The following is a 21,480-nucleotide window of genomic DNA, read 5'->3' as shown; positions in this document are numbered from 1 at the left end:
CTATGTTAGTAAGAATGCATATTAATCATCTATAAACAATCAGTTAATAAACCTACCTTTTTCAAGTACTTTTATTATAATTATCTTGTCAAACACCTGTCTGTATTTATGTAATTATATGAAAATTGGCTGTCTTTATTAAGAATTGGTATACTTTATATAGATAACTGTTTAAGATAAATCAATGGGATAATATAAAAAGAGAATGACAGGAGGAGGTGGAGAAAGCAATTATGCAGTAAATTTTTATCTTGATGTCTTAGTTCACAAATTCCCTGAATTTAATTTATAACTTATTTTTAATAACCTCTTTTTGGGGGGCAATTTCTCCAAAAAGTAACTATCAATATATAAAAAGTAGCATTCATCAATACCCTGTGTGAAGAACAGAGCCGTGTACTTTTGTTCTGGTCAGTAATAAAAATCAGTAGAAAATCAAGCCATGGAGATTAAAAATGAGCATAATCATTAAAAAAAACTATCCTTACTGCTTTTTGTATACCTAAGGTATAAATCTACAAATCACATTTCAAAGCAGTGATATTATGTTGTAAATTCTCAAAAACAGTAGTGGAATTTCATTTGTGTTTGTTTATATGACTCCTGATTTTCACTTCTGCTGAAAACTTGCCTTTACAATCTAAAAGCAGGTTATTTTCTACATAGCAAAAACATATTTGTAATTCAGGGTCTGTTGATTAATAATCAGTCCCCACCCTCTCCCTCAGCCTATACTGTTCCATACAGACACTTATCAGTCAAAGTTTTAACTTTTTCCTGCTCTCAAGTGGTTTCAGTAATATTGGCGAAGATTTATATAAAGTGACTTTTTATCATTTATTTTATATACTATGGTGCTGTCATGAATTTGTTACCTTGAACAAAATGTTTTGAAAACAGCCTCTCATGGGACCTCTGATAGTTATTCTCAAATATGAACTGCATTGTGGTTCTGGGTAACAGTGAGGTTAACTTCTGTCTTCTCTTTTATCACTCATATAATAAATATTGTTCTACCAGGTAGTAGAGTATTTGAGTCTAACCTGACATATGAGGTGGAATTCTAGAGGAATGATAGAATAACAGTAACAATAATAGTACTCTGGGCACTATGCTAAGAGTTTTACATGGCATCTCATTTTGTTCTGACATTAACTTTTTGCAGATTATATTTAGGAAAAATGAGACTCACAAAGTTTAAGCAACAGGACTGAGGTTGCACAGCTAGCAAGTTACAAACCCAGGAAGAAACACAAGAATCCTGATTTTAGAGCCAGGTTCTTAACTGTCTTTTCCTATTGCCTATACCTGTAGAGAGGGAGTTAAAATGACAATGTCTTCTGAGCAAAAATAAGTGAGACAGCTTTTCTCCTACAGCTTGTTCTGAAACTTCAGTAAAACAGCTTTTTAAAAATTAGGGTTAATAACTCATCCCAGTAGTATTATGTGATTTCTCTCAGAAAATATTGAGAGCCAATCTTTTAATTGGTAACACTCTTCTCAGATAAAACTTATATACTACAAAATCGTCACTAAATAAAGAAACTCAACTCTCATAGATTTTGTCTTCCAGCCCTTTCAGCCTTTATCTAAGTAGAGTTTCTATACTGGTGTTTGTGAAATAATTTACTCTCCTTGGAATTTTTCCTCCCTATCACCTTCATCTCTTCTGGATGGGGCTAGCCTATGCTCCTACCTTACTTGTTTTTAACTTGTTTTAACAACTGCCTTACTTGTTTTAACATATAAACAAGTATGAATAACTTGTTTACAAAGTAAACAAGTTACTTGGATTTACTTGGATATCTACTGAATGCCAGCTACTATTGTAGGCACTGGGAATGGTGTTATAAATAAGTCAGACAAGGTCCCTGCTCTAATGTAAAAAGAAAAATATCAACTGGTTATATACTGTGTGTAGTGGTGCGGTAAGAAATGAAGGGTGGCTACTTTTAACTTGGGGGTTGGGAAAGCCTTTCTGAATGTCTTAAGAGCCAGAGTTGCAAATATAGGGGAAAGAGTATTCCACAAGAGGGAACAGCTAATGCAAAGGACTTAAGATAGGAAGAAGTGTCACTTACTTGAGGAACCCAAAGCAAGCATGAGGAGCGCAGTGGGCAGGGATAAGAGTGAAGAATGAAGTTAGATCTGTGGCAGGGGCTAGATGCCACAGAGCTTTGTAAACTTGGCTAGGCTGCCAGTTTGTGGGCCCTGCTTATATTTACATATATGAAATGAGACACAAAGGGATTTTCACCTCTTTTATCACAATCTTATAGGAATTGGTGGTAAAAACCCTGATTGTAGCAGAACCTCATGTCCTGCATGCGTATCGAATGTGTAGACCTGGTCAACCTCCAGGAAGCGAAAGTGTCTGCTTTGAAGTCCTGGGATTTGATATTTTATTGGATAGAAAACTAAAGCCATGGCTTCTGGAGGTAAGGCATTCTTTAAGAAAAAAAGAGGAGTTATCACTGTCCTTATGTATTAAAATAAATGCTTTAAAAATCTGTACTTAACACAGTTGTCCCATTAACTGTCTAGAATGAAGCCTGAATAGAGTAAGTGGGAAGAAGAGGATAAAAATTCAGGGACTACAATAGTTCTAAGAATGAATCAAAGTGTTTGATATTACTTTTCCCAAATTAGTGTCAAGTGAATTTCTAGGCCAGGTATTTGGGATTGAAGTGTGAAGGTGCTTTTACTGATTTGTTGCTTACTTGCTCTACTATTTTCTCAGCCTCCTGGCTTCTACCACGTCATGAGGTCTGGATAGCGTCTCTCCTCTCTGTGGGTGCCTGGGCTTCAGAATCTTGCCTTCAGTGTGTCTCCCCTTCAAACTCTCTGAGAGGCTCCAATTGGTTCATTAATCAGTATTCAGTATCCGATACCCCAGGTGGTAAATGTCTCCTTTAAGGCCATGTTAAATACCTGGGGCTTCCCTCAGGGAGACTGTCAACTGTATGCCTTCAGGTTTGCTGCCAGTCCCTGGTAGAGTGAGAGTTATCATTATTTTTCTTTGATGATAAAAGGTCATGTAACACATACGAAATAGTAAAAGGGAGAAAGTAAAAATTATCTCTGTTGACAATTTTTATATTTTTTTCCTGCTAGTTACATTTATATTACCCAGAAGAAACCTTAGAAGTCATGTGGTCCAGAAGATCCCATCCAGCAGTTCCTTTTAAGCTCCTTGATCTGGGGTTACACACCTTCTCGTGGCCGCTTAAATATCATGTTTGGGAAACTTAATCAGGAACATATTGCTATAGAAGATGTCATCAGCCACTACCTTTCATTTTAAATCAATTGTCTCTCTTTTTGTTAGTGATTTGTAAGTTAGAAGTTGTGTATGTAATATCACAGATTGCATAAGCAAATTGAATGAGTGGTAGGTGAGATGAAGATACTAAAAATACATTTCCAAGAAATTATACTTTTCTAATTTGAGAGCCAAAGATTGTGTGTGTGTGTGCGCGCGCACGCGCGAGGAAATACAGTTCTCTCTGTTGGATATTCAGACTTTGCTCCAGCCTGGGTCTTAGAGATAAGATAAATGTGAGGAGTTTTACTTATTCTTTGCTTCCTCCATTCCTTGGATATGAAAACACTTGACTATGCACTATGGACCCTTCATCTTGCTAAGGCCTGACATTTGCTTTAGATTTCTGGCTTTTTCTGCAGCAGTCCTTTACTGTTCTTAGCTATATTGTCTTCTGCCCCTGTACTTTTCTTTTGTCATTGATGGAGTGGGGGAAAAGTGAGGCATGTGCATAAGGAGGATATTAGGAAATAATGACTTTATAGATCTCTTAGTTTCCTTTTTAGAAAAAAAACCATTTGCTTCACTAGAGCTTTCCATTAGCTTGCTAAATCAGAATTGACTGAATGGTTGAATTCTGGATTTTACAAGAATCAAAATAACCATTGTTTGCATGAATGTTTCTTCATTCTTTACTCTTTCCTTCATTGTTTCTAGATCAATCAGAACCATTAAAACACTCCACAATAACCAAGAGCTGTGGATAATGAACATTTGTTATATTAAAACGGTTAAAAGAATCATCAGTCTTGCCTTGTGTTTTGCTCCCTGCTGAAATTTTAGTGGGTCTAATATACATTGTTAAAAACCTTTTGGCGCCATCAAGTGGAATAAGGTAGAAGGTGCTTCTGGGTATGTGATAACTTTTAAACAGTAATTTCAGGGACTGATTGCTAGTGGCAGAATTGCACAAATTTTCATTAAGTAGAAAACATTTTTTAGGAAAAACATGGAAATTGGGTGGAGTATGAATATACCACCAATAGTTTAAGTACTCTTAAATTAAACAGAAACCTACTAAGTTATAGTCATTGTCTTAGGTGGTGGGGATACAAGGAGACAGAGTACTTGCCCTGGTGTAGCCATTATTCAGATGTGCATTTTATGGTAATAGTTATGAGTACTAGTAGGTAAAAGGGAAATAACAAAAACGATAGTGTGATTAATATCTCTGCATAACTGTGTGTATTGGAGAGTTAAAAAAAAAGCTTTACAGAAGAAACACCTGAGCAAAGTTTGTAGGGCTGCAGAAGGGTGGGATAGGGGCTAGGGGCTGAGAGAGATAAAGTAGGGGTGGGGAAAGGCTGTGATGCAGAGGGAACAGCACTAACTTAGGAGCACAGAAGCTATTATGGATACTTTAATTTGTGGAAAAAGTGATTGTTATTTGTTTTGATAAAACTATTTTTAGGACCGTTGAAAATAGTGTTTACTAATTTAATACATTTTATAATAATTTTCATTTTTAATGCATTTACAAGCTGTTGAATTTTGAGATTTTAACATCTACTATGTTTTGTCTGTTTTAGAATTGGGGTAGGAAATGAGAACTAAATAAATCATCTCACTATAGAGGAGAATTTTGGCTGGGTGGAACACTAATTTTTAGTTTCTTCTGTCAGCCATTTGTGGTTCTTCTATTTTTTTTTCTTTACCTTTCTCATAAAACTTAAAAAAAAAAAGAACAACCATGAATGAAAACTTAAATTGAAAAAGTTTTCCGGCCTTTCCACATATTATTAACAGTTTATCTTGTGTGGGTATACCTCTTCACAGACCAATTTATCTTATAGTAGAGGGAAAAATTTGAAATAGGTAAGGAGAGAGAGAGAGAGAGAGAGAGAGATTGAGATCTGAGATGGCTTTATACTGAGACCTCAGTTCCATCCTGGAGGAGGGATATGCCTGACACAATTCCTCACTGAAATTTGGAATGGAGTCTCTGAGGAATTCTACAAAGACAGATAACATTCCAATGTACCACTTACTCATCAGTTCTTTAATGTCTGGTTTATTTTGTAACCATGTAACATATAGTGGCAACACCATCATTAATTGTATTATAAACTCCAGATATTTGAATCAGTATGGTTGAAACTTTTTTCCTATAAGATATATTACTTTACCCTTTCTCTGCACTTGTAAAGGGAAATGCTTAGAGCTTTTGTAATAGATTAATAAACTCCCTTTCTCAAATTGACCTGGAATAAATGGATGTTATTGCCATTTTCAAGCTATTTCCTTCTCCTTGAGACTATATCACAAATACAGGAACGTGTCTGTCACCTTCTAAATCAGAAATCAACAAAGGAATCAAAATACAACATGGCATATCTGTATAAAAGGAGTACCATGCATCCATCAAAATGATGGCATGATGAAAGATTTTCATGATACATTATTAAGAGAAAAGCTTGGAATGTAAAATAAAGTATGGTTTGTATAGATATGCATTTGGAAGGTAAAATGAATATTTTAAATATGTATACATAGAAAATATCTGGAATACTATCTACCACGTGGTTAACAAGACACTAAGTGTTAAGTAGTGGGATTACAGGTAATCTTTTGTTACTTGTTTTCCTTCTTTTTACTTATTTTTCTGCAGTGAACCTGTGATACATTTCTAATTAAAGATGTTATATTCCTGGGTAATTTCTTGATTATAATGTGATATTTCTTCAGATTCAAGTTGTAGAATGCATGCTTTCAATTGTTTTGTCTCTTGTGGTGACAGATGTGTATAACTGTGACTAGTAACTGTGATATTTCTTCAGGTGCAAGTTGTAGAATGCATGCTTTCGATTGTTTTGTCTCTTGTGACAGATATGTATAACTGTGACTAGTATATATATATATACACACACACACACACACACACACACACACACATATATTTGAGATAGCCTAAGGGATTAGTTGGTGGTCAAGAAGCTAAACTGTTGTGTTGAACTCAGCAGCGTTCTAACCAACTGATTTAACTGATTAAGAAATTTTCTTAAACGTCGGCTATTCCAGTTATATTTTTATAACAATGACAACAGTAACAAGACTCAACAAACACAAAAACAAACATTCCAGCTCTTTTATTTTTCATCTTAATGAATTCCTGAAGATCTGAAGCAGTGAAAAGGGAGCACTGATAGTTTCTGTATTTTAAATATATAGATGTATATAATTATTACTGTGTTGGTATAATTATTACTGTGTTGGTAACATGAATATCACTATTTCCTTTTTGTTAGGCTAAATCACTTTTAACTTTCCTAAACTTAAGAAACCTAAATTGCATGGGGTAATGGAGAGAGTGGAATGGAGGGAGAGGTCAGCTTATACTGACAGTAAAGCTCCTGAAGTAAGGCAGCAGTGAGAAGGAGATGGTGCCAGTAGTCAGTCCCTTGCAATTTGTTGCCCTAGGGTGATGCGGAATGGAGATGTGGCAATAATAGCTGGGCCATCTACCATGTAAAGCTTTGAGGTTTATTGTAGGGTTGTTCTACTGGCTAGAGATCCCACATTAAATTAACAAATATGTATTGAATATTTATTTACCTTCCAATATTGTTTTCTTTGTAAATTTCAGATTAACCGAGCCCCAAGCTTTGGAACTGATCAGAAAATAGACTATGATGTAAAAAGGGGAGTGCTGCTAAATGCATTGAAGCTACTAAACATAAGGTAAGGTAAAATATTTTCTCTATCTTTTGGGCATTTATCTCCACGTTTGACATAGATTAATCATTTGTACATAAAATTGGCTTTTCAGAATAGTATTTTTTATTTTTTATTTTTTATTTTTTATTTTTTTTATTTTTTGAGACGGAGTCTCGCTCTGTCGCCCAGGCTGGAGTGCGGTGGCGCGATCTCGGCTCACTGCAAGCTCCGCCTCCCGGGTTCACGCCATTCTCCCGCCTCAGCCTCCGAGTAGCTGGGACTACAGGCGCCCGCCACCTCGCCCGGCTAGTTTTTTTTTTTTTTGTATTTTTAGTAGAGAGGGGGTTTCACCATGTTAGCCAGGATGGTCTCGATCTCCTGACCTCGTGATCCACCCGCCTCGGCCTCCCAAAGTGCTGGGATTACAGGCTTGAGCCACCGCGCCTGGCTGTAATTTTCATTTCTTGATTCCATCCATTCTGTATTTTTCATTTCTTGATTCCATCCATTTTGTAATTTTTATTTCTTGGTTCCATCCATTTTGTATTTTTCATTTCTTGATTCCATCTATTCTTTAAACTCATATAGTTAAAAAAAAAACTTTCCTCCCTACTCCTGTATACTGCTTTTCCTGCTTCCCAGGCAACAGTTTGTCTGCAGTAAATGAGGTTAAATTTCAATGTAGGTATGATTATTTAATATAGTGTACAAGATTAAATTGTTAAATACTTTAAGAGACCATCTAGATTATATTCCTCATCTTATAAGAAGAAACTAAAGCACAAAGAGTTCATTCAGGAAATTAAAAAAGAAATCTCAAACATGGATTTCCTAACTTTCTCCCCAGAGGTCTTCCCATTATATCATGCTCCCTATGTAAACAAAAAAGAGAGGCAGTTGTTCAGTGAGAGTTAACTTTTCCATTTAGAGAGGTAAGTAAAATTTGAGAGAAGACTTGGCTGGTGTGGATGTAGGGCTGGTTGCAGTGTACATGATCATGGTATTCAAATATTTGAAATGCTATTATGTGGGAAAAGCTTTTGCCTCATTACAAAATGAATTTTTTAGATGTTTGACTGAAACACTTCATGAAATAGTGAGTTACCTGTCATTAGAAGTGTTCCAACAGAGCTTAGAGTATTGGATTAAAGGGCCTCTGAGGTGATTTAAGCTCAGTAATTTTATGATTTTAATTTATTCTAATTGTCATTCAAGAATTCTAGCAGAGTTATGGTATGCTTCCAAGCAATTTTTAAATTTAAGATGTTTCCAAGCAATATGCCTATACATGTTTTTTTGCATGAAAGTTTACTACTATTATTTAAATAAGCCTTGTGTTTAGTTTTTTTGTTGTGCGTGCATGTCTTTTGACTTTGCCATTTATGGTATCAATTCAGGACATTATCTGTGGGTGTTTTTGGTGTTTTTAAAAGTGAGGTATGTATAGTTTAAGCAATCAGAAATTTCTAGACCTAAAACTAAGGGAAAGTAGAAATTCATTTCTTTATCTTTCTTAGTGTTGTTCCACAGATAATTTAGCACAGTTCTTAACATTTAGAGCATATGCTAATGAGGCTTATGTTTCAGAAGTGCCTTCTTCCTCCAGCTGGGTGGAGAGCTCCATGGGTGCATGTGTTAGACTTGAGTTTCACTGGGCATGTCACAGTAACTTAAGCAGGAACTAAGAACACTAGGAAAATTCTTGTCTATTTATTAAATAGAATTAATTTTCATATGGAGTGTTTTAATTTTGGATAGAACAAATTGTTCTGTGAATCCAGAAGTCCCCTATTTACATTAATTTTAATCAGACTATTGGGAATGATCTTCCTTTCATTATGTTATCTTTCTGCTCAAGAACCTAAATAGAGTTCCATTTACCACCGTGTAGCCTAAGCTTCTAATATAACTTAACCTTAGCTGTTCTATCTTATTTCCTGTTTCTCTCCAACCCACACTGTTTTAGTTAGGCTGATTGCCTCATTATTTTTCCCACATAGCTTGTCCATTCTCACTGATTATTTATTCTATTCTGTAGTCTGAATGCCTTTCCTTATTGCCTGTGACTCAAATCCCATCTTTTATTATGAAGTCTTCCTTTTGGCCAAAATGAATCTTTCCTTTCTTGGAGCTCTAGAAGGAATTTTTGTCTGCATAGTATATGGCTTATCACTTTGTTTACTCTCTTATCCTCTGTGGGGTTTTACCTGGGCGCAGCTGGTTTTTCTTTTCAATTAGATTTAAGCTCCTTGAAGTTGAAGAGTACATACTTTTACTTGCTTCACAGTGCTTAGTACAGCGCTTTGCTTATGGTATGACCTTCAGGTTCATTTTGTGAACATATGCTTTTAGTCTCAAGGAAATTCAGAAGAATATAAATTGTTCGGGATATTCCATCACAACTGCTGTGAAAACAGAACCTCACATGGAGGGGATCAGAACTGATCCTTTTTTTAACTTGGATGACAGAATGCAATTTGAGTTCAGCTTCAAATAATTTTTTTAAACATTAGGCTTGGGGTCTTCAGAGACAAGAAAATATGAAAAGGGTTATATGTAGAACAAGTAAAAGTTCTTTTTTCTATAATAAAAGGAAAATCCAGTCATTCTGTGATGGTGTTACTGGGTTAATAAGAAGAATCTTTTTCCTCCATGAATATTCTATTACAATCATTAAAATAGAACCTAGAAAAGACATTCACAATCCCATGAGTCCTTGGGTCTGAAACACTTGTTAATTAGATTAAATTAAATTAAGTTAAATTTCTTGTCTGTCCCTTGTTTACAACTAATTCATGGGTTACAGGCTTGCAGCATTTAATGCTACCCTATCATTGAACATTTAGTCTCAGTGGCCTTCTCTGACACTAGTCTCTGAGTTTACCTAACTTTGAGCATTCCTTAGTCTTCTCTTACGATTTCTCTTACTTTCTGCTCCCTGCCTGTCATTTTCTCACAGTGTCTGTCCTTGCTTCAGCCCTCTTTTCTCCTGTGTCAGTCTTACTCCCTTTTGTGGCCATCATTTTTGAGTCCGACATATATGTAGCAATATGGATCGGGGTGCCGCTTACTAGCTTTGACCCACTCTGGAGCTCTAGTCCAGCATTTACAGCTCTCTGCTGACCATGTACCCTGGATGCCCTGGTCCAATAGATACTCAATAAACATGTAGTGAGTGAGTGAGTGAGCAAGTAAATAAATGAATGAATGGATAGTGTTCTGATAACACTTAAATTCAATATTGCCAAAGTTGAATTATTTTCTCCTTCGATCAGGTTCCTCTTGCTGGGTTTATTTATTTATTTTTTTGTCTGCTAACAATATCAAATACCTCCAACAAACAAAAGTTAAAGCAAATCACTCATATGTATTTACTGGACTTTTTTTTTTTTTTTATTTGAGACAGAGTCTCTGTCACCTAGGCTGGAGTGCAGTGGCGTGCTCTCAGTTCACCGCAACCTCCGCCTCCCAGGTTCAAGCGATTCTCCTGTCTCAGCTTCCCGAGTAGCTGGGATTACAGGGGCCTGCCAGCACTCCCGGCTAATTTTTGTATTTTTAGTAGAGATGGAGTTTCGCTATGTTGACCAGGCTGGTTTTGAACTCCTGACCTCAGGTGATTCACTTGCCTCAGCCTCCCAAAGTGCTGGGATTACAGGTGTAAGCCACTGTGCCTGGCCTACTAGACATTTTTAAATAGCCTATAACTTGCTAGAAGCTAGAGATACAAAAATGAATAAAATTTCCCCACCTTAAGTAGCTTAATTGTTAAAAGGGAAATATATATGCTCATAGATAAGTACAGTACAATAGTAATTATCCAGTTTGCTTTGCTAAAGTTAATGGCAAAACGATTCACATGAAAGTGCAGGATAGAAAGCTGGGAGTTATACTTAACATTATTATGAATTGAATGAATCCTGTCAAATTTCTGACTATCACTTTATTTCTCCATCTCCTCTCCAAGGTTGAAAACTTCTTATCTTTCTCCTGGGCTATTTTATTGGCTTCCTTCCTGCTTCCAGCACTAACCTCCATCCCATTTTGCAGCTCCCTTTCTGTTGTTCTGCAAATCATTCAACAACCATTTATTCCAAGTCCACTACCACTGCAATAGGTACTGGGAATCCAGTGCCTCCTATGATTCCTAGGCTTCTGGCTTGGATGACTTGTCTGATGATGTGCCATTCATTGAGATGAAGATTATAGGCGAGAAAGAGGCTTAGAAAAGTAACGAGGGAAGGTAGAAAGGAAAAGAAAGATGATTCAGTTTTAAACATGCTAATTTTGGGATGCTTTGAGACAATGTTAAATGGAAAATTTGATATACAGGGCCCCAGGAGATAGAGATATCTATTGGATTGATATTCATGTATAGATTGCCCTTGAATCTAATGGATGAGATCACACAGTTGGACTGTATGTTTTGAGAAGGGCAGGGACAGAACCCTGAGAGATGCCAGTATCAGAAGAGAGATTTATAAGCTCTCATATTCTGATCAGATTGTTTCCACATTGTCAGATAAAGTTTATACTCCTTTGAATTATGTACAAGGCACTTTTTGATCTTTATATTATATGCAAAGCACTTTCTGAGCTGGCCCTTAGCATCTCTTTCCAACCTGATCATTTCTTGTTCCTTTGCTTTGCCTTGGAAATGGCTTTTCTAAGAACTCTTTTGTGGTACAGTTTCAAATTTCTGTACCTTTGCACTTGTTCTCATTTAATATTTGTTCACCTTTGTATTTTTGGTGAATGCCAACTGATATTTTTAAATTGTAGTAAAATACACTTAACATAAAATTTACCATTTTAACCATTTTTAAGTGTATAAGTGACATTAAGTACTTCACATTGTTGTGCAACTATCACCACCATCCATCTCCAGAACTCTTTTAATCCTGCAAAAGTGAAACTCTGTACCCATTAAACACTAACTCCCCATTCTTCCCTCTCCCCAGTCCCTGGAAACCATCACTATGTTTTGTGTCTCTGTGAATTTGAGTGTCCTACTCTTGGTATCTCATAAGAGTGGAATCATATGTACTTGTCCCTTTGTTACTGGCTTAAAGTAACTGGCATAATGTTTTCAAGTTCTTCGATGTTGTATCATGTGTCAGAATTTCCTCCTTTTTAAGGCTGAATAACATTCTATTGTATGTGTATGAATACTGCATTTTCTGTCAGCACATTCATAAAACCTAGCTCAAGCCTGACATTCTATTTGAAGCCTTTGCTGAGGCAAAATGGTTTACTTACTCCTTTGTGCTATCATCGTACTTCCCCCTACTTTTCAAAATAGTACTCATCATACTCTGTGTTTTTGTTTATATGCCATTGCTCCCACTTCCTTTATTTGGTCAGCTGCTTGAGGGTAATGGCCCTGTCTGGTTCTCTTTGTATCCCCAGGGCCATATCTGGAATTCACAAATAGTGAGTACTAAATAAAATTTGGGTTGGAAGACAATGGTATGGGGAGGGCATTTCATTCAACTACTTGTAGAAAGATGAGGAAGTGAGACAAAGCAAAACAAGTTGGTAGAACTTCTAGTGGTTCCACATTCCTGGAGTATACAGCATGTGAAGCAAGTGATCAGAGAAATGCCTTGGATGGAATTATAGGGTAATAAGTAGTGGAAAAGACTCAAGAAAGTGGTAAACTAAACTGCTTAGGTCAGTATATGGATACAGTTGAACGGAAAATGCTAATTAAAATGCTAAGTGAATGGTAATCTTTTTGGTCTTTGGTTAAATTTTTATTCTGGCCTGTGATGTAAGTACTGAGAGTCATTAGTGCTGATTTATGCCTGTGAATATTCATAGAAATGAAAATAGTTTTTAGAATGACAATATTCCTAAAGGCCAGAAAGTGCGAACATTCCTTTATGCAAAAAAAAGTCTCAAGGTAGTTGGATTTTCTTTGTTTCTTAATGTGTCTGAAGGAGCTTCTGTGTCCTTATTTTTGTTATTCTTTGTGTGTGTTCAAACTGTTTGTGTGTAAGTATCCTTGTCTATGAGTGTTTTGTTTACTGTCGATATGCATATAGATCTATGTTTCTTTCTTTCATAGAGTACTCATCATATCATCTCATCTTTCCTTATTTTCCCTTCCTCTTATTCATTCCCTTTTTTTGCTTCCTCTATTTTTTTCTATGGATTGTTTAGTCTTTGTTCCTCTCTATTCCTCTTTTCATTTCTATTTCCTTTTCCTCTCTTCTTTTTCTTTTAAACTGAATGCTATATAGGAATGATCATTCTAGATAAAGTGGACAAAGTTTATCCATTTTAAATGGATATATGATAGAATGATAAAATGATTGTTCTAGATATAATAAAATGAAAAAAGATAAAAAATTAAAGAGTTATCTAAACCATGGCATTTCCTTTACTCTTAATTAGGGAATCTCAGAGCCAAATTTGTGTTCGTCATTGAAAATGCCAGTGGACTCACCAAGAAGTCTTGGTGTCATCAAAAGTTCATCTCTCTTTCTTATTCTTGATACTGAATTAGTCACCAAAGCATATCCATTCTTCCTCCAAAATATTATTCTAAACTTATCCTTTTTCTCTAATCCCTTTGTTGCTCCCCTGTTCCAAGCCCTCATACTTTATATTTGTTAATGAAATAACATCTCATCTTAACTTCCTGCTTTTCTCATCTACTTCTAAGCCACTGTATATACTGCCAAGGGCATAATCTTTAACACATACAAATATAATTATGCCATCTTTTAAAAAATGTATGTCCTCCATTGTGTAAAGTTAAATTTGAGGCTCAATAACCTAGTATTCAAGCCCATGTGAGAAGCTGAGTTTCTTGCATTCACCCAGAGCTCCAGTAATCCTGAATGACTTGCAGTTTTCTGGATGTGTTTGTTTATTTTCTCAAATTATTACTTTTACCTGACCACCTGTGGACCTCTTGCCACTCAAGCCTGAATGTTGTCATTGTAGCAGGACGAGCGGCGGAAAAAACCCCTCAGACACTGAGATAGTGAAGGGAGTGGCTTTAATCAGCTGGGAGCATCAGCAGGCTAGCGTGTTAAAATCCGAGCTTGTCAGGTGCTCAACTTCTGTCCCTTTAAGGGCTCACAATTCTAAGGGAGTCCATATGAGAGGGTCGTGATTGATTGAGCAAGCCAGGGGGTACATGACAGGGGCTGCGAGCACCAGTGGTCAGAGTGAAACAGAACAGAATGGGAGGTTTTACAATGTGTTTCCATACAGTGTCTGGAATCTATAAATAACATCAGTTGCTAGGTCAGGGGTCAAATTTTAGCTACCAGGCTTAGGTCAGGCAGGCCCAGGCCTGGTTTCGGGTCTGATTCCTTGGTTTCGGGTCTGGTTCTAGGCGCCAGGCTACCTGCCTTTAGTTTCACTTCTCTTTCTTTTTATGAGTATAAAACAATATAAAACAATATGAGAGGGTCTCTCTCTTCCCTCATTTTCCCCCCTTTGAGACTCTTACTTTTTATTAATGGGAGTTCTCTTATTTTCGCTACTTATGTCTTCTTGTGCAATAGATTGATAGTGATTCATATCGTACACTTGTGCTGAAGCATTCTGGTGAACTAAGGTAGTGATGAGACTTTTTATCATTTGAAGAAGTACAGGTAGCAAACAAGGGAGCAATAAGCAGGTTCCTATTACTATTATAACTCTTATTATAAGAGTTTTAAATTTTCCTAGTGCTGGGAACCAATTTCTAAATATGGCCTTATGATCAAATCCATGCCACACTTGCACGGGCACATGTGCTAGTTTTGTTGTATCTTTAACTATGTCTTCAACTACTTGCCCCTGATCATCTATGTGTAGAAAGCAATTAGTAAGGTTAAATTTTTCACAAACCTTTCTTTAGCTGCTAGCAAGTAGTCGAGAGCTAGTCTATTTTGATAGATAGCATTCCTCATCTGAGTTTCTTGCCGGGCTAGAACAATCAAGGCTTGACCGGTTTTATTAGTGATGATTTCTAAAACAGCTTGTAACCATATGATTTGCTTGAGCATGTAAATGGGGGTCTGGTATCCCCATGCGTCATCTTGTGTCTAAGTGGCAGGCCTATAGTATTGTATAATGTTTTTAGGAGGCCATTTCATTATCTTTTTAATAATCTGTGGCTACATTTCACTTTTCATGGTAAGCATAGACAGGGAAACCCAGGAGTTCGTCTGTTTTTATGGGCAGCAGGAAGAAAGATGGTTTAATAGTGCCAATAACACAACTGCCTGTCCACCGGTCAGGTAGCTTAGGATAGACTCTATGTCCACATATCTAGTATAACCTAGTGGGGGCTGTCCAGTCCTAGAGGGATTCTGGGTGGGCCTAAATGGTTTGCAACTTTGGGAATTTACTAAATGGATTTTTTTTAGTATGGTTTGAACTCCACTAGGTGGCTGGTTTTGTAGTTCTATTATACGGTTTTTGCCTGAGGCAGCTGAGTCTTTCTATAGGAAGGGTGAAGTCCTTCCCCACTCTTGCTATACAGTATTGTTTAATGATTGAGGCTTTTAGGTCTTAGAAGTTATCAGGGTGATTTTTTCTGAGCCAGGAATTTATCAGGAACTGGGTCTGTAGGTACTAATTCTTGGTCTTCTTATGGCCATTGATCTCCTGTTACAGTTTCTCTACAAACATAACTTTTAGAGACTGGGCTACATACCTTGGATAGAATAGCATTATACAAACAAGTTTCTTTTAGAGTCCTGGTACACTTATAATAACCATAAAATAATAGGACTGTAGCAATCTTTTGTCCTATCTCGGTGACTTAATGTATATACTGGGAACAGTCCTCAGTCTGAAGAAGGTCAGTTGAAGTTCGTACTGTAAAAGTCCAAATTTTAAGGAAAATGAGTCCCGTGATGAGTTTTCTCATGCTTTGGCCGTGCGTGGACCAGTCAGCTTCCAGGTTTGACTGGAGCAGCATTTGTCATCTTTTTCATAGTCACTTTGCAGGGGTTGGTGAAGCTGCTCCCATCCACGTACAGCTTCCACTCTACTGATGTTTAAAGGATGGTCTCGGAGGTTGGGCCAGCTAGAATAAACTGAGTCTAATACCTCTACACAGTTATGTTTAACTGGGCTCTCTGATACCAGGAGTAAGGTGGCAGGTTTTAGGGTGTTGCAAACTTCAATGGTTATGTGGGGATTTTCACAGAGCAAGCTTTGGTATCTAGTTAGTCTAGCATTCATTAGCTAATGGTGTCCTTTGGTACTTATTAAAGTCACCACAGCATGGAGGTACTTTAGGTTTTGCCTAAGAGTTAGCTTATCTCCTTCTTGTGCTAACAGGGCTGTTGCTGCCAGTGCCCTTAGACGTGGGGGCCAGCCTTTGGAAACCATGTCTAGTTGTTTTGAGAGATAGGCCGCTGGCCTTGGTCAAGGCCCTATAGTCTGGGTTAAAACTCCAACTACCTTTTTTTTTTTTTTTGGACACATAATGTGTAAATAGTTTTGTCAGGTCAGGTAGCCTCAGGACTGGGGCCAACCTGAGTTTTTCTTTGAACTCATGAAAACCTTGTTGCTGTTGGTTGAAATAGATGTAGTTTATCTAATTTATATTTTTATTGACTATTGTCTACCAAAATATTGACTTAAATCCTGTAACTATTTGATTTCAGACTTTAAATTGATCTGGTATTCCTTGTGGGGCTCCAATTGCATCTAAATAGATGTGAGAGTTGAAAGACCTATAAGGGGTTTCTCTGGTTTTATGATGTCTTATTCTTTTTTTCTTCCTCTGGTTGATGAAATGCCAGGGTGAAAGGGATAGCCAAATGGACTAAAGCACAAGTGCCACTCTAGTTATTCGGCAGAGTGCCCAGTAAAGGTCTACCACAATACCACCACACATCCACTCGGGGATCAACAAGGGCTGACTAATTAAGAAGCTCTTGAAAATTCTTAAGCTCACTGCATCCCTTCAGGTCTCCAAGGAATGCTAAGTTTCCTCCCTGTCACGAGAGACATGAAATGAACTTAGTGTTCAGAGACGGAGGCTGCATGGCCCTCGGGGGCTGACCTGCAAGGTGCTGGACTTTGGGATATAGCAGAGAGAGCTTGGCACAACTTATTACTCCAGGCTGTAGAATCCTGGAAAAGAGCTACCATAGAGCCCATTCTTGGTGGACTGGAGGACCACCTTAGTGGAAAGGGGACAATCTGGGCCTCTGGCCTGCCATGTGCACAAGCATAATAATTGCTTTTGTTTAATGTGCAGATGGAATATTTGATCCATTCCAACCAGGCATTTGCATCTTGGTATGCTGTCTTAATTGCCAAAGTTTGTTTTAAGTCTTTAACTTCTGTGATCCTCTAGTAAAATGAATGTTTCCTTTAGCACCTATTTTTATTAGTTTTTAGACCAAAGAGAACTAAGCACCATTTTATATTTAATAATGCTTCTTGTATGACTTTTATACCAGATAAGCTAAATTTTACCTTTATATTAGTGTGTTATTAATGTTAAACTTAATTTTAATAAAACCTTGTAGACGTATTTATCAAATTTTTAATGTTTGAGCATAACGTAAGATTTTATAGACTCTTTTTAACCTTTCATAATTTTTGTTAAAGAGCAGGTTGGTGCTTTAAGAAAAACCTGTTGCATTTTTGCTTTAATGTCCAGTTCACAGAAAAACTGGATGATACCTTTTTAACTTTAGCTAATATGTTTACGCACATAATTTTCTTTACAATCAACGTTTTAAAACTTGCTTAAACTTTCAAAACAATAGTTTTTTTAACCTTTTAATGTAGGCAAAAATCCACATTCTTATGCCTCCTTATAATCCTTTTACCAAAGGTATATTTTTCTTTCCTTATACACCTTGCAAATAAACTCAGGAGGCCTTATTACTTTTAAATTATACAACATTTTTTGCATAACATTTTTTTCTTTCATGACTTTCGTAGACAATTCTTCGACATGTCTCAACTTTCTGACTTATTACAAACATTTCTTTAAGCAACCAGTTAATTTATTTCAGGACAAGAATTTACCATATAACACCCTTTTTACCTAAATTCTGTCTCCCCCCCTTTTTTCCATTTTTTTTTTTTTTTAGGATAACCATTCTTTTCCAAAGTGAACTTCCTTTATGTCTGGGGACTAGACTGTCTAAGGCCACAAGATTAGAAATTACTATAATACATGTTACACTGCTAACTTTTAGCAAACTTTACTTTTGTTGAAAACCTTGGAAGTTTGGGATTTCAATTATCCTTTGCTATTAATAAGACCTTGTTTAGTCTAAATTAATTTAGAATTGGTATAGATGGCCTTTTTTTTTCTTCTGTTAGCAAAACAGCAGCGCTACAGATTGAATGCATCTGGGCCATCCGCAGGTTACTGGGTTAAGGATTTTTGATAGGAAGGACTCAGTGCTTTAGGGATACACCCTTGTTTACACTGACAACAAAGTGGTATTAGAGTGTTATAGGGTTACTGAGAATACCTTTAATTATTAATTATACATTTTAAATTTACCTTGACTTTTAAAGGAATAGGGTATACTGTTTTTTTTTCCTTAACTACTTGTATATTTCTCTCTTTCTCTCTTTGACTTGCTGTCTCTCTCTCTCTCTTTGACTTTCCTTCTGCCTCTGTCTCTTCCTCTCTTTCTGCCTCTCTCTTTCTCTGTCTCTCTCTCGTTTCTTGACTCCTTTGTCTCTCTGTCTCTTCCTCTCTCTCTTTGCCTGTTTTTCTCTCTGTCTCTTTCCTCTCTTTCTCTCTGCTGGTCTTTCCTTCCCTCTGCCAGCCACTTATGCTGCTGTTCTCTTAACTACTCTAGGTGGGGAGGGGGTCTAAAACCAGCTGTAACTGTCTATGTACGGAAACTGGTCTGGGTGCCTTGGCTTACAGGTTACCTTGTGCCATACCTTTGAAACAACGGACCTGTCTAGGGTTCCTTCTGATGGCCAACCCACCTCTAATGCTGGCCAATCTATTTCACACAAAGTTCTAAGTTTTCTTGGTGTCATAGTAACAATGTAATCTCCCTTAAATCCTTTCTTGAAATTTTCAACATAGTTCCTAGTGGGATGGGCTTACTTTGTGCCTGACCTATGCTTCTTCGAGACAAAACACCACACTCACACCACACGCACCCCACAAAACAAAGAACAGGTAAAGGGGGCACACACACACTTTTGCAGTTTACACCAAACCAAAATCAAAACCAATATCAGAGTATCCAGAAATCCAAGCCAGTTCAAAACCAAAACCAAAGTATCAAGCAATCCAAGTCAAGTCAAAAACAAAAACAAAAGTGCCGGTACAGGCACACCATGGGAGATCAGGCCACACTTCCACTCAAATGGAGTAGGCAAGTTCCCAAGACCAGTCCTGTCAAGCAATTCAAACCAAGTCAAAACCAAAACCAAAGCGCCGATAAAGGCACACCGTGGGTGATCAGGCCACGCTTCCACTCAAGTGGAGTGGGCAAGTTCCAAAGACTAATCTTACCAAGTTCTAGATGACTAGACTCCAAGTGCCAGTTCCTGGTGTTCAGCCACTGCATTGATCCTTCATGGGGGCCTGCCACACAGTGCTCTGGCGAGGCGTCCCACGGGGCAAATGCCTAATTGGGAGCGCTCTCAGGATCCTTGTCACTCCAGCAGGGATGTTCCACATGGCATGCTAAAGCCACCTAAGGAGCTGCCTCGGCCATCCATTAATCACCTCGCTTTCCCGGTCAGGAACCAAGAACTGTAGCAGGAGGAGCCGTGGACAAAACCTCTTAGACACCGAGATAGTGAAGGGAGTGGCTTTAATCAGCTGGGAGCATCTGCAGGCTAACGTGTTAAAATCCATGCTCATCAGGTACTCAACTTCTGTCCCTTTTAAGGGCTCACAACTCTTAAGGGGGTCCGCGTGAGAGGGTCGTGATCAGTTGAGCAAGCCAGGAGGTACGTGACGGGGCTGTGAGCACCGATGGTCAGAGTGAAACAGAATAGGAGGTTTCACAGTGTCTTTCCATACAATGTCTGGAATCTATAGATAACATCAGTTGCTAGGTCAGGGGTTGAATTTTAACTACCAGACTTAGGTCAGGCAGGCCCAGGTCTGGTTTCGGGTCTGATTCCTTGGTTTCAGGTCTGGTTCCTACGTGCCAGGCTACCCACCTTTAGTTTCACTTCTCTTTCCTTTTCTGAGTATAAAACAATATGAGAGGATCTCTCTCTTCCCTCAGTCATGAAAGAGAATAGATCAGTTTCCTAACATTCCTGCAAGGTCAAGTTGTGATGGTACATACTTGAGGCAAAAGAACACTCTTTATTATTTGGGCCTTGGACCCATATTCTTTTTTTTTTTTTTTTTTTTTTTTTTTGAGACAGAGTCTTACTTTGTCATCCAGGCCGGAGTGCAATGGCGCGATCTGGGCTCACTGCAGGCTCCGCTTCCTGGGTTCATGCCATTCTCCTGCCTCGGCCTCCTGAGTAGCTGGGACTACAGGCGCCTGCCACCATGCCCGGCTAATTTTTTTGTATTTTTAGTAGAGATGGGGTTTCACCGTGTTAGCCAGGATGGTCTTGATCTCCTGACCTCGTGATCTGCCTGCCTCGGCCTCCCAAAGTGCTGGGATTACAGGTGTGAGCCACCGCGCCTGACCTGGACCCATATTCTTAGTGCAATCTCCTGATGAATTAAATGAGGCAATATGTAAATGTAAGCACTTCTCTTACCTCTGCACTAGAAGCTAGCCAAATGGCCTTCTTGTTCCCTTTCCTTTGGTTTACACTCTTATCTGGGCCCTACCAGCCTAATGACAATAGAAGCATGGAAATGTAACCTTAAGGATAGAACTCTCTGTTTTATTTTTGTTTTTTGTTTTTGTTTGTTTTTTTGTTTCCCCCAAAGGCGAGGGCCAAATTGGCCTTGCTTTTCCTTTTTTCTTGGAGTAACCCTGTTTCTGCTAGGTCTTTCAATGATGGTATGGTAGAGTTTAAGTTGGAGGGGTTGGAGAAAAAAATCCTCAGGTTTGTGTTATTTTACCAGCTACTTGGCAGGGAAGAGAGAGAAAGTGGTTTAGAGGAAAATAATCCCAAAACAGGACTTTTCCTTGAAAATCAGAGAGTTAGAAGTGAATTTTCATAATTGAGTAAAGAATGGGAAGGACTATGCAGATGTTTTCAAATAAATGATGATTGTTAGGCTGGGATTTTGGTCAGAAATGAAAATGTATTAAAGAATGGTCAGTATAAATGGAATTGGGTTGAAGAAGGAGAAGAGAACCATTTCTTATTAAGTACCTATTAATGATACCACAAATTAATCTTATAAGAACTCAAGGAGGAAACAGTATTGCTGACATTTTAGACGGGGAAACTATCTCCAAAGTAGGCAGTTAATTGACCAGCCCAAGATTGTATAGTGGTAAATTGTTGGGGCAAAATGTGAAACTAGGTCTCTCGGATCCTCTAAAACATACACTGTTTCCATTTTGTCTCTGTGTCTTCAGAATTTCTGTTTACCATATCTATTGCCAGAGTGCCATATTTGA

At 37.7% G+C, this 21,480-nt stretch overlaps 1 protein-coding gene across 9 annotated transcripts in view; it reads left to right on the top strand.

The window, feature by feature from the left end:
• Positions 1-21,480, top strand: part of TTLL7 (tubulin tyrosine ligase like 7) — a 138,864-nt gene that overhangs the window by 64,920 nt on the left and 52,464 nt on the right. For 8 of the 9 annotated variants that reach the window (XR_004176004.1, XR_004176005.1, XM_021933368.2 and 5 more), the window contains 2 exons: positions 2,280-2,438; positions 6,906-7,000. Coding sequence is in view for 7 of the 9 variants with exons in the window: in XM_021933368.2 (XP_021789060.1) it covers positions 2,280-2,438; positions 6,906-7,000 (254 nt within the window). In the remaining 2 variants the exon portion in view is untranslated. The remainder of the gene's footprint in view (positions 1-2,279; positions 2,439-6,905; positions 7,001-21,480) is intronic. The other variant, XM_031650297.1, reaches the window with a different exon arrangement.

Source organism: Papio anubis, chromosome 1 (genome assembly GCF_008728515.1).
Source record: "Papio anubis isolate 15944 chromosome 1, Panubis1.0, whole genome shotgun sequence".
In the NCBI taxonomy this organism is placed as follows: Eukaryota; Metazoa; Chordata; class Mammalia; order Primates; family Cercopithecidae; genus Papio; species Papio anubis.
The sequence above is the reverse complement of the archived record's forward strand: the minus strand, read 5'-3'. Positions and strand labels throughout refer to the sequence as shown.